Source organism: Rhincodon typus, chromosome 8 (assembly GCF_021869965.1).
Source record: "Rhincodon typus isolate 14 chromosome 8, sRhiTyp1.1, whole genome shotgun sequence".
In the NCBI taxonomy this organism is placed as follows: Eukaryota; Metazoa; Chordata; class Chondrichthyes; order Orectolobiformes; family Rhincodontidae; genus Rhincodon; species Rhincodon typus.
The window spans coordinates 74782212-74796071 of record NC_063339.1 but is presented as its reverse complement, the minus strand read 5'-3'; the positions used below and the strand labels follow the sequence as shown (position 1 = coordinate 74796071).

At 47.0% G+C, this 13860-nt stretch overlaps 1 protein-coding gene across 1 annotated transcript in view; it reads left to right on the top strand.

Annotated features, from left to right (window-relative positions):
- plekhh1 (pleckstrin homology domain containing, family H (with MyTH4 domain) member 1) overlaps positions 1 to 13860 on the top strand; it is a 110577-nt gene that overhangs the window by 81864 nt on the left and 14853 nt on the right. Inside the window, exons 17-22 of the mRNA XM_048599944.1 lie at positions 2654 to 2762; positions 4355 to 4467; positions 6451 to 6627; positions 10282 to 10379; positions 12547 to 12724; positions 13236 to 13391. Of these exons, the coding sequence (XP_048455901.1) occupies positions 2654 to 2762; positions 4355 to 4467; positions 6451 to 6627; positions 10282 to 10379; positions 12547 to 12724; positions 13236 to 13391 (831 nt within the window). The remainder of the gene's footprint in view (positions 1 to 2653; positions 2763 to 4354; positions 4468 to 6450; positions 6628 to 10281; positions 10380 to 12546; positions 12725 to 13235; positions 13392 to 13860) is intronic.

Below are 13860 nucleotides of genomic sequence, written 5' to 3'. Positions count from 1 at the left end.
ACTTTGGAGTGCGACATGCTCAAAGGAAAATAGTTGTACTTTGGGATGTCCTTTAAGGTTTTATTTTTATGAATCACAAGTATATCTTGGCCAAAAAAAAGGGTCCAGTGGTTGGTGAAGCCTTCAGTGCAGAACAGCCGCTGCTTTCTTCTAAAGGAGGACAGTCCTCCCCTGACTCTACCGCTCTGCCAGGCGTAACTTTGTCATCTGCACGGCCCTGATTGGTCAGGCTCTGGTCACCATTGTATTTCTGGACCTGTCCCCTACCCTCTCCTGCCTCATGTCTGACTGCCATCTGTCCCCTGGCCTGTCCCCCACCCTCTCCTGCCTCATGTCTGACTGCCATCTGTCCCCTGGCCTGTCCCCCACCTTCTCCTCTCCTCACGTCTGAGTGGTATCTGTCCCCCGACCCTTGCCCACCCACATCTCTAACCCTCATCCTCCTCCCTGACTCTCCGAGCTCTGATTTCTGATGTTAATCAGGCAGCACCAGTGCAGAGAACAGATTCATTTACTGTTTTTTTTATTCCAAAAATATACTTTATTAGTAAAATATCTGTATGTACATGCACAGTCAGTAAAGCAGCTCAGCTCTGTACAGAAGTATATGCAGAAACAAATATTGGAGTTTGACTCTATCCAGCAAACAAACCCAAAGGCATTTCCTACTTATACTGGACCATATTTACATACATTTGAGGCACTGGGAGGGTCCCATATCCTTGAATTTGCAGTGTAAGGTGGGGCTTTGTGCTGTCTTTTACAGATATCAGCTTTTTATTAAGAAAAAAGATTTCTGAGATTTTAAATTGATTTCAGATTTCATAACGATGATGGGTAAGATTTGAGCCCTTTGTTATTCAGTCCAGTAACATAACCACAACCCTACAGAATTGGAATTAGAATTAGGTTTTGTTGTCACGTGTACTCAAGCACAGGAATACAGGAGTACAGTGAGAAGTTCACAATGTCGCAAATTTCCGGCACCGTCTTGGGTGCAAAGATACCTTAAAGTTTTGGCAAAGATCTATAGCTCGGGTCGTGGCTGAGGTTGTTGACTTGCTTGCCGAGCTGGCTTGTTCTCGTTCAAACGTTGGATAGAATGAGGTGATCCATCTACCAGGTGTTTCAGTCTCTGTTGTAGGTCCTTGGCCAGTTTGTGTGAAGGTGTGCCTGGTAGGGAGACAATGGGTCTGAGCGAGATGGCTGGTTTATGTACTTTAGGCAGTCCATAGAAGTGGGGAGGTGTTTGTGCCGTCTGGTTTCATTCTCATGAAGTCTGTCTTGGTTATCTGCCCTGCATTCATCAGTCGCTGTGATCCTGTTACCTCGCTGCGGTGTTGGGTCTATCATCTGAACACAAACAAGCCAGCTTGGCGGGCAAATCAACAACCTCACAAAGACACCTAGGTACAAAATCTTAGGTGTAAATTAGAAAAATGAAGAAATTAATTTCAGCATCACAGCCCTGCTGAAGCAGGGAGACTGCATTGGGCTTGACCTCGAGGCTGAGAGTCCATCATCGAGCCCACACTGGCTCAAATCTCCTCCACCGATGACGTCCAGGGAATGGAGTTAAGTAGAGGGAGGGAAAAAAATGAAAGAGAAAGGAAAATAAAAATCAAGGGAAGAGGGAATATAAGAAATGGACAGAGTGGATGAGCTCTGGCTTAACAGACCTACTCCATCGCTAACGCACTACTCCAACTCCCTCAACCTCTGTTGCTCCGTGTCTCTCTCTCTCTCTCTCACACTCAGCCTCTGAACCATGTCTCCTGGGGCTTTCCCCAGCTTTCGTAGAGAAATTTGCAAAGAAAAGCACTTCTGACCACAAGTTCGCCAGGAGATGGTCAGCACGTAGCGTCCTCGGGGAAAAGGAGAGGGTGGATCCTCAGGTTGTTCCCTGAGCAGACTGTCAAAGCCATTTGGGCAGAACGCCTCTTCGCCAGAAACTTTCCCAACAATCACCAAGGCAACGCTTGGCTGGCAATGAGAAGGGTACTGACCATCAGATCCTTCATGTGCCTGGACTCTCTGCGCCACCTCACTCTGCCCCTGAAGCAGTTGCTGGGGGCGGGGGGAACCGGGTAGGGACTGTCACACATCTCCTGCTGGAATGTGCCTTTGCAAAGGAACCTGGAGAGAGATGTGGTGGTTTGTGTCGAGGTTCGTCCTGAGCAGCTCTGTGTCGCAGGACTCTGTGCTGTACAGGCTGTTCTCCCGGGACACACACCGAGACAAACATCAACTGTACATGGAGGACCATCAACTCGGTGAAAGATGATCTTTGCTCTGCCCGGAACTTGTTGGTCTTCCAGAGGAAGGAGTTGACCTCGGCCGAGTGTTGCAGATCGGCACATTCCAAGGTCCAGGACTGCGTGCTGAGGGACGCACTAAAGCTTGGGGCAGCTGCTGCCAAAGTGCAATGGGGAAAGACCACGGTCTGAGATCTTCCTGCTGAAAGTAAATGGGGGTCCCGTTCAGATATCGGACCCTCCTGGTGCCTCAAATGCATGTAAACATAGTTTTGTACATGTAAGTAATGCCTTGGGAACTGCCCATGCGACTATGTGTGTACAGAAAGACTTGCACGAATAAAGTATATTTTTGAGATACAAAATCACTCACCTGCCCGCTGTCTTCCCCCTCACAGGACACCTGGCTCTACCACTTGACTGTGGCAGCTGGGAGCAGCCAGTCGAAAGTGGGAACAGAGTACGAGCAGCTCATCGGAAAACTGCTGGATATCGATGGGGAGCCAAGTGAGTGTGAAACCGGAGGGATCTCTTTGTGTGGTGTAAATTGAATGAATGGTGTGACTGGGGTTTAGTTAGTTGACAGTCCAATGTACATCCATCGCATTGGGACTTTTAAAGTTCTGAAGCGATTCAATAGGGTCGGATCTGGGGAGACTTGTGGTGGCTTTTTAGATTGGGGGTCATAGGGATCTTCACTGTAAAGCAAATGAGAATTGAGGTGAGCTCTCCAAAGTGAAACTAGCTCTCACAGGCAAATAGTTTCAATTTGCTATGCAGGAAGCTCAATAGTTGCGTTAGAAGGTACTGAATAGAAGGGACACACTGATAGGTTGAAGTAAGGTGGGTCATGGCAATGGCTGAATGGCCAGTTGCTCTGCTGTCAATCCGATGCAATGTAGAGGGAGCCAAGTGTCTGTGTGTGAGCCTCACACACCCTGTGTTGGGTCGCACTGTGCCCTAGTGCTAACTTTAGGTGTTCGGAATAGGGTGGCACGGTCGCTCAGTGGTTAGCACTGCTGCCTCACAGCGCCAGGGACACGGGTTTGATTCCACCCTCGGGCAACTGTCTGTGTGGAGTTTGCACGTTCTTCCCTGCGTCTGCGTGAGTTTCCTCTGGGTGCTCCGGTTTCCTCCCACAGTCCAGGGATGTGCAGGCTAGGGTGGGTTAACTATGGTAAATGTGGGATTATGGGGATAGGATGAGATGCTCTTCAGAGGGTACGTGCAGACTCAATGGGCTGAATAGTCTCTATCCGCACTGTAGGGATTCTATGAATATAACAGGAAACAGGAAAAGGCTATTCAGCCCTTGATCCATTCAATTCCATCATTGAGATCATGCCAGCCCTGCTTGCTCCTGCGTCTACGTCGATCGAAGGGCTTCGATAAGAGTGTAGGGCCGTATCTGTAGGATGCTGAGGCTGATTGAAGGACGTCCCTATTGTTTGGTGCCAAAGATCTTGGGAGATAATCCTGAGAACGGAAGCCACACGATCCACTTCCTTAATTACAGGCAATAAACTTATGACACGGATGTGTTGACAATGTGGAATTTGAATGGTGTTGGTATTCTCTGCACAATCGGTTTAATTTTGGGTAAGTCTTGACCAAAACAGCAAAGTGGAGCTTAGCTGGTTGGAGTTTCCTTATGTAACTCATTTCTCTGGTGGAGACAGTAAGGGCTGCAGATGCTGGAAGCTTGAGTCGATGAATATAAAGCTGGAAAAGTGCAGCAGGTCAGACAGCATCCGGGGAGCAGGAAAGTCAGCGTTTCTGGCCGACGATCCAGAACTCAGAGTACCAACAGTCTTCCCGTCGTATTGAAGTGCATTCTGTGTGGAAGGGATGGTCGAGGGGTCTGGGGCAAGTTAAAAACTTGTGCCAATATCACAAGAGAGCACCGCAAGGGGGTCAGGGAAGGGAGGGTTTGTGCAGCCAAAGACAACAAATGCGATTGTTGAACGACAGCAGAGTTTACCAGCAATTCTGCTTTTCACTTGTAGAGGTTTTTTCACTTTGGGAGTTCTATGTCTTGTGGGTGCTGAGATACACGTTGATGGCCTTGTGACAGCTATGACATGCCTTTCTACACCTAGACTCACTGATGTGGAAGCACCCTGTGCTCTGCTGCAGCAAGGATGGTATTGTGAATGCCCTCACCACACTCCCTTCAGATGCTCTGCAGACTGAAGCACTCAAGCTGTTCAAGGTAAAAAAAGTACTCGCACCCCCTCTTTGGTACGGACTCAAGTGCGGATGTGATCAGTTAGTGTGATTTCTTTGTGCGGAGGATTTGCTTACTCAGTGTTACACATTAATATGGTTGTTTCCTGTGTAAAAATATTACTTGCCTTATTGTGATTCTGTCCTTTGTAATTATCCTGTTCACCTCATCGTGGGCCTGCATTCGTTTCCACACTCGTGCAACTGTCTGTGTATAGAGTTTGCACATTCTCCCCGTGTCTGCGTGGGTTTCCTCTGGAAGCTCCAGTTTCCTGCCACAGTCCAAAGATGTGCAGGTTAGGTAGATTGGCCATGCTAAATTGCCCATAGTGTTCATGGATGTGCAGGCTAGGTGGATTAGCCATGGGAAATGCAGGGTTACAGGGATGGCGTAGGGTCTAGGTGGGATGCTCTTTGGAGGGTTGGTGTGGACTTGATGGGCTGAACAGCCTGCTTCCACACTGTAGGGATTCTATGATTCCATCACACCTGTCCTTACTGACCTATAATGGCTTTCAGTGCCCAAGCAGCATCCAATTTAAAATCCTCGCCCCTGTACTCAAATCCTTTCAAAGTGAATATCTCCCTAGTTCTTTTGAATTCCTCCACTGGTACAACAGTTAATTCCTCCAGCTTCAGCCTTTCTGCTTCTCTTGTCCACCTCACAATCACTCCCCTCACCTCACCTTTGCCTTATGCATCTGGGCCCTAAATGCTGGGATCTTTTTTTTCTGTCACATGGTGTTTGCACCCCCTACCCACCCCTCCACCCCACTCTCCTCCTTTAAGATTTCTCTCACTTTTGATGGGATTCGAAAAGGCAGGCAGTGAGCGTGCGCGCACACGCACGTGTGTGTGTGTAATTGTGTGTGTGTAAAATTGTGCGTGTGTGTAATTGTGTGTGTGTGTGTGTAATTGTGTGTGTGTAAAATTGTGTGTGTGTGTGTGTAATTGTGTGTGTGTGTGCGTGTGTGTAATCGTGTGTGTGGGCGCGTGTGTGTGAAATTGCGTGTGTGTGTGTCTACAAGAAGTCGGGAGAAACCTTTTTACTCAGAGTGTAATTGTGTGTGTGAGTGTGTGTAATTGTGTGTGTGAGAGTGTGTGTGTGTGTGAGAGCACGTGTGTGTGTGTCTAATTGTGTGTGTGTATACTTGTCTGTGTGTAATTGTGTGTGTAATTGTCTGTGTGTGTGTGTAATTGTGTGTGCGCGTGTGTGTGTAATTGTGTGTGTGGGCGCACGTGTGTAATTGTCTGTGTGTATGTAATTGTCTGTGTGTGTGTGTGTGCGCGCGCGTGTGTGTAATTGTGTGTGTGTCTGCGTGTAATTGTCTGTGTGTGTGCACGTGTGTGTGAAATTGCCTGTGTATGTGTCTGCAAGAAGTCGGGAGAAACCTCTTTACTCAGAGTGTAATTGTGTGTGTGTGATGGTGTGTAATTGTCTGTGTGTGTGTGTGAGCGTGTGTGTGTGTGTATGTGTGTGTGTGTGAGAGTGTGTGTGTGAGAGCGTGTGTGTGAGAGAGCGTGTGTGTGGGAGCGTGTGAGAGTGTGAGAGGGTGTGTGTGTCTGCAAGAAGCCGGGAGAAACCTCTTTACTCAGAAAATGATGAGAACATGGAACTTGCTCCACATGGATTAGTGAGGTCATGGCATTTAGAGGAAGAAAGGAGGAGAAGGATATGCTTGAATCAGAGATAGTAGGAACTGCAGATGCTGGAGAATCCGAGACAACAAGGTGCAGAGCTGGATGAACACAGCTGATGGGGTTAGATAAAGAGGGTGGCTGTGCAGACTATGAACACCAGCATTAAATAGTTGGGCAGGCTAGTCTTTTTCCTCTGCTGTGTATTCTGTGGAATTCTATGTCAACCCACCTCCCTTACCAAGCCTCTTGCCACTTTATGGGTGTCCCTAGTTGGTGCAGACAACCTGCTATATTACTGATTTTGGCTTGTTGTATTCTGTCCCCACAGTCATGCCAACTGTTCATCAATGTGCTGGTTGAGGCACCTTCGATTGACTACCATGTGTCGCTGGCGCAGAATGCACTGCAGGTTTGCCTGACTCACACGGAACTGCAGAATGAGATCTACTGCCAGTTCATTAAACAGACCAGCCACAGGCAGCCTCATAACTTCTCCCTCATCCAGGTAACCAGCACTTAACGGAATATTTCAAGGTTCAGTCAGAACGTGGACATTGGGCTCGCAAATTGTCATTCCTGCATGGCATTCCTGTCTGACAGTTGGGGGATTAATCCCTATTTGGCGCAATAGACAGTTCTCTCTTTTAACATTTAAGTTGAAGCTCGATGAAAGCAGCAGTAATCTAACTGCATTATGGATACCATGCGGGCGATCTAGGTGACTGCGGATGCCTTTTGGCATTTCCATGCTCCAGGACAGCATCATCGCCGACTGTAGCAGGTAGTTGGGGATCTTCCTAGAGTGGAGGCTATTGTACATGATCTGCTGGCCTATGGATGTGGAAACACAATGAAAGAAGCCATCACAGACTATGATCAGAATCTCGTGTGAGGCTAGAGAGAACTTGCTGAATGAACCCGAGCTCAACAAGAGAAAGGTTTCCTTATTCATCTGTGGGATGTGGGTGTTGCTGGCCGGGCCCAGCGTTTATTGCTCATTCCCTGGTTGCCCCTTGAGAAGGTGGTGGTGAGCTGCCTTCTTGAACCGCTGCAATCCACCTGCTGTGGGTTGACCCACAATGCCATTAGGGAGGGAATTCCAGGATTTTGACCCAGCGACAGTGAAGGAACGGTGATATGTTTCCAAGTCAGGATGGTGAGTGGCTTGGAGGGGAACTTGAAGGCGGTGGTGTTCACGTATATCTGCTGCCCTTGTCCTTCTAGATGGAAGTGGTCGTGGGTCTGGAAGGTGCTGTCTGAGGATCTTTGGTGAATCTCTGCAGTGCATCTTGTAGATAATACACACTGCTAGTACTGAGTGTCGGTGATGGAGGGAGTGGATGTTTGTGGATGTGGTGCCAATCAAGTGGGCAGCTTTGTCCTGGATGGTGTCAAGCTTCCCGAGTGTTGTTGGGGCTGCACCCATCCAGGCAAGTGGGTAATATTCCATCACACTCCTGACTTGTTCTGTATAGTCTGGGGACAGGCTTTCGGGAGTCAGGAGGTGAGTTACTCGCCGCAGTATTTCTAGCTTCTGGCCTGCTCTTGTAGCCACTGTGTTTATGTGGTGAGTCCAGTTGAGTCAGATGCCTGAAGTCGAGTACACAGGTCCTGTACTCATAGCAGAAAGGTTTTGCCCAAGTCCTAACAAGACGAGAGGTGTAGCAGAGGTGGAGCTCAGATAACAAAAGAGCGCCTGGCTATTGTCTTTGCTTGCGAGCATTTTGAACAATACTCATCTGGGAGAGACAAACTGACAGCAGTAAGCCACTCCAAAGCGTTTTCCTTAAGCCACCTCTATCTGTTCCAAGTGTCTGCAAAGAATGCAACTTTGTTTTCCTCTGGACGTTAACAGAAAAGCAAGCAAAACAAATGTACGTTGCTGTCATGCTGTTGAGAGTAGCACTCCCTCTGGTAAAAGTTTTGTTCACTACGAGAGAGTGTGACATCTCCCAGAGCAAAGTAAAAGCAATAGCTGTACGTTACATAAGCCATCAATTCAGCAGCAACGTAGAATCTGAACGATGACTGGCTCTCTCAAATCAAGCAGACAGTGCAACATGATGCCACGCTGCCGGAAGTAGTGATGAAAGAATGGCCTGAAAGCATCAAGAACACACGTATTGCTTATCACAGAGTTTAGGGCAGAGATGAAGTGATAGCCCAAGATGCATCTTGTAGAAAACGAATTGAGTTGTTATCCCTAAACAGATGAGACAAAGAGATGCTTAAGTGCATCTGTGCAAGTCATGAAGGAATTAAGTTGAGACTGAGGAAGACAAGAGAAGTGCTATACTGACAAAACTAGAGCAATAGATCAAGGACCATATCAGCCAGTCCAGTGCTTCTATCAAGGTGAAGTCCCAGGTCGACAGGATAGTGAAGAAGGTGTTTGGTACACTTGCCTTCATTGGTCAGTGCATTGAGTATAGGAGTTGGGAGGTAATTTGCGGCTGTACAGGATGTTGGTTTAGCCATGTTTGGAATACTGCGTTCAATTCTGGTCTCCCTGCTTTAGGAAAGATGTTGTTAAACTTGGAAGGGTTCAGAAAAGATTTACAAGGATGTTGCCAGGGTTGGAGGGTTTGAGCTGCAGGGAAAGGCTGAATAGGCTGGGGCTATTTTCCCTGGAGTTTCAGAGGTCGAGGGGTGACCTTATGGAGGTTTATAAAATCATGAGGGGCATAGATAGGGTGAATAGGCAAGGTCTTTTCCCCAGGGTAGGGGAGTCCAAAACTAGAGGCCAAAGGTTTAAGGTGAGAGGGGAAAGATTTAAAAGGGACCTAAGGGGCAACTTGTTCACACAGAGAGTGGTGTGAGTTTGGAATGAGCTGCCAGAAGAAGAGACGGAGATTGGTACAATTACATTTAAAAGGCATCTGGATGGGTGCATGAATAGGAAGGGTTTAGAGGGATATGGGCCAAATGCTGGCAAATGGCACTAGATTAATTGAGGATATCTGGTTGGCATTGACGAGTTGGACCGAAAGGTCTGTTCCCGCACTGTACATCTCTATGACTCTATAAATACCAAGCTCAGCAAACCTCAGAGTCACTTACGATAGACAACATGCCAAACTGACCATGGATGTAATGGGAGTAACCTATGGCTTGCAGGAACTGATTATCTTGTCACTGTCAACCACTATTCTCACCCTCTGGGAGTTATACCATGTGACATGACCAGCTACCAGTACTTTAGTCATGACAGAATTCCAGACATTGTGATATGTATCCACACTATCCCCTATCAAATGGAAAGCTGAGAGACCATAAAGAGATCAAGCAAATCCAGCACAGTCTTGTCCAAGGCAATCCTTGAGTGGAGGAAAACACCAATTGAGGAAAGTAGTCTAAAGAGGAAAGTCACGCCACACCCAAAATATTCTTCCAATCGTGAAACTGCTACTGAAGCCAGAAGTAATGGACACAGGACGCGGGCAAAAAGTTGAAATGGCAGCCAGATTTCACTTTGGCCAAGTCATTGCCAGAGCTAAGCATTAAAGAGGCAGTCAGAGTGCAAACGTTCAACATTTTCATCCAAAGCCAGCCCAAATAGCAGTTCGGAACCTGTGTAGAGCAGTTATCACTTCAATCATGTGCGGTGAACGTGAATGACCAGGTGTATCTTTTTGACTGTAGAATCAAGGTCCAACCAGTGAAACTGGTACAGATTACGGAATGCCCATCAGCCCCAGCAATGGAAATGGGTGGAGAACCATGTTTACCACAGCGACAGCACTTGCCATGTGAATGACACTCCTGGAGAAGGAACATCACCCTAGAAATGAGCAGATGCCAAACAAACAGCCAATGACAATGTGTGCATGTATCGTTGCATGATTTAAAGGGCTTGGGATATAACGTGCAGAAACTGAAAAGGCAACTGACTAAAGTTGACCGCTTCTTTGATGTAATGAACAATAATTTTCTTTGTGGCTGTGTATGACGGGTAATTTGTGAATGCAAAGTTCTGTTTATGCAATTTTGTTAATTTTATGAGAAAGGGGGGAGATGCGTTTGTGCTTGCTATAATCATGTGACCTCTATCTCTGCTGTAAGTGTCTTCGTGTGTAACCATTAAATACACATCACCTGAACCAGTATTGATCATTTAAAAGATGAAGTGAAAACTTTTAACTTTTTACTCTCCCTGCAGTGCTGGCAACTCCTGGCTCTCTGCGTTGCTCTTTTCCTTCCCCAGCATCACTTCCTGTGGTATCTGAAGCTTCACCTGCAACGCCATGCTGATCCCAGGTAAGGGGCATCATTGTACATTAGAGTTAAGCTATATGACATGATGTGTGTGCAAATGGAACACCGAGTGACCATTTCCAGCTGCACTGGAATTGACCAGCATCTGCTGTTTGGGTCTTTTTCATTCCATCGTCTATAGGATGGCATATCTTCCCAGTCCTTTTAAAAGTACTGCTCTCTCCGGTTTTTGTCCTTCGATCAGCCGTACCAAATTACCAGTGAGGAAAGACCTTTTCCACAACGCTGCACGACCAAACGTTAAGAACATAAGAACCAGGAGCAGGAGTAGGCATCTGGTCCCTCGAGCCTGCTTCATCATGCAACAAGATCACGGCTGATCTTATCGTGGACTCAGCTCCACTTACCCACCCATTCACCATAAACCTTTATTCCTTTACTGTCCAAAAATCTACATTTGCCTTAAAAACATTCAATGAGGAAGCCTCAACTGCTTCACCAGGCAGGGACCACAGATTCACAATCCTTCTTAACTCAGTCCTAAACCTGCTCCCCTTTATTTTGAGGCTATACCCCCTTGTTTTAGTTTCACCCACCAGTGGAAACAACCTCCCTGCTTCTCTCTTATCTAATCCCTTCATAATTTTATATGTTTCGATAAAATCTCACTTTATTCTTCTAAATTTCAATGAGTATAGGCCCAGTTTACTCAGTCTGTTCTCTCGATTCTGGAATCAATCTAGAGAACCTGTCTGCACCCCCTCCAGTGCCAGTACATCCTTTCTCAAGTAAGGAGACCAGAACTGTACATGGTACTCCAGGTGTGGCCTCACCAGCAAGCAATACAGCTGCAGCATAACCTCCCTGTTTTTAAACTCTATCCCTCCAGCAATGAAGGACAATATTCCATTTGCCTTCTTAATTACCTGCTGCATCTGCAAGCCAACTTCATGGCTGACTTGTTGTAGTCTCAGGGCCTGATAGTTCTAACACAACAGCCATTGCACTATTTTCAGACGGGATACGTTGGTTAGCTCCTTAATCTCTCTCCCAAAACGGTAACCAATATTACTGATGGGCCCGGCTGAGTTTTGGAACTCCTTACCATGTTTCACTCTCAATCAAGCCTTCCCAGGTGAACCGTACACTTAGTTAAGGGAGGCGATGGCCTAGTGGTATTATTGCTGGACTATTAATCTGGAGACCCAGAAAATGTTCTGGGGACATGGGTTCGAATCCTGCCACGGCAGATGGTGGAATTTGAATTCAGTTGGAAAATATCTGGAATTTAAGAATCTAATGATGACCGTAAATCCATGTCAATTGTCGAAAAAGCCCATCTGGTTCACTAATGCCCTTAAGGGAAGGAAACTGCCATCCTTACCTGGTCTGGCCTACATGTGACTCCAGACCCACAGCAATGTGGCTGACTCTCAGCTGCCCTCTGGGCAATGAGGGATAAATGTGAGAGGGTTTTGAGAAGAAATTATACTTGGAATAAAGCACACACGCATCAAGAAGACCGAGCTCATGTTCACCATTCGTCAGGTAGCTGTTTGTATTCTGCAGGGTATAGCAGCGTAGTGGTTATCTTACTGAATGACCGATACAAACCTTGAGTAATAGACATCGTTATTTATGTCTCCTGTTCCATGCCATTGTGATTGACTTTTAATCACCTTCATAGTAGCTGGGAATGCCAGTCAATTGTATCGAACTACCACTAAAATTCGTGGTTCAAAGTCTGTGTCTAGTATAAAGGCCAGGATAAGCTGAATGGCCTGTTTCTGTGCTGTTCATGCTCTCTAAGAAGGAGGTCCAACTCTACCTCGTCAGAGCAGAGATGGCTAACAAGTTCCAATCTTGTCAGAAACACTCACATGCAAGAACAAGCAGATCAGAACCCCCTGCCCCTCCCCCATTTCTGAAGGAGGGTCTAGGCCCGAAACGTCAGCCTTCCTGCTCCTCTGATGCTGCTTGGCCTGCTGTGTTCATCCAGCTGTACACCTTGTTATCTTAGATCAGCTATCTGCTAGATTTACACATAAATCTCGGTCTCATATATCCCTGCGTGGAGCATTCTCCCGAGGGTCATCAGCGCAGGATGTCAGCGTGTTATTGCAGCATGCAGTTATTGGCAGAGAAAGGGTCCGAGGCCCATTGAGCATTGAGTAATCCAATACCTCCTTTCTTTTCTGCCCCGTCGCAGGACTGAGATAGGTAAATATTCCATCTACTGCCAGAGGTCGGTGGAGCGGACACTGAGGAATGGGGACCGGGAAGCCAAGCCATCCCGGATGGAGATAATGTCGATCCTCCTGCGAAATCCCTACCACCACTCACTCCCTTTCAGCATACCAGTCCATTTCATGAATGGTACTTACCAGGTTAGTGATGGATTGTCGGCGTCCTTGATCTTTATAACTGTTCCCAAGGAATCCCCGTTTTGTTGGAGCTGCGCTCATCCAGGCAAGCGGGAAGGGAGCGGTGTGGGGCGAGTTTAGAGGGATGTGGGCCAAACACAGGCAAGTGGGACCGTTTTAGTTTGGGAAACCTGGTCAGCATGGATGAGTTGGACTGAAGGGTCTGTTTCCATGCTGTACAACTGTATAGCCATGATTCCAATTCGCTGGATGTTAGCATGAATTTAGATGAGATGACCATTGAATTCTCATTTGTATGTTCTCCTCATGATAAAGGGTTGGATATTCTTGGAGCTACTCAAAACTTTGCTCTTCCTATAGTTGGCAGTTAGATGGCCGGTGAGTAACCCAGTCCAAATTGAGAAATGATTTGTGCCCAGATTTTTGGCCCAAGTCTACAATGCAAGCTTTTAGACATAGGGGAGAACTTTAAACCACCTCCTGCTCTATTTCCTTCCCCTTCATATTTATTCAGGTTGTGGGCTTTGATGGTTCCACCACAGTCGAGGAGTTCTTGCACACACTCAACCAGGAAATAGGGATGAGAAAGCCACTACATTCGGGATTCGCACTCTTTACTGATGATCCTTCTGGAAAGGATTTGGAACACTGTCTGCAGGGCACTGTGAAGGTGAGACAACTTTGTCCACTGTCAGGATCAACCCTGTAGAATCTGGGACATTTGCTATAACCTATCATTAATCTTAACACCTTCACCGATATACCCAACACCCCTCACTGTAACACCAATAAAGCCCACACCCCTCACTGTAACACTGATATACCTCACACCTCTCACTGTAACACTGATACACCCCACACCCCTCACTGTAACACCGAAATACCCCACACCCCTCACTGTAACACCGATGTACCCCACACTCCTCACTGTAACACTGATATACCCCACACCCCTCACTGTAACACTGATATACACCCCACCCCTCACTGTAACACCATATACCCCACACCCCTTACTATAACACCAATATTCCCCACACCCCTCACTGTAACACCGATATACCCCACACCCCTTACTATAACACCGATATTCCCCACACCCCTCACTGTAACACCGATATACCCCACACCCCTCACTG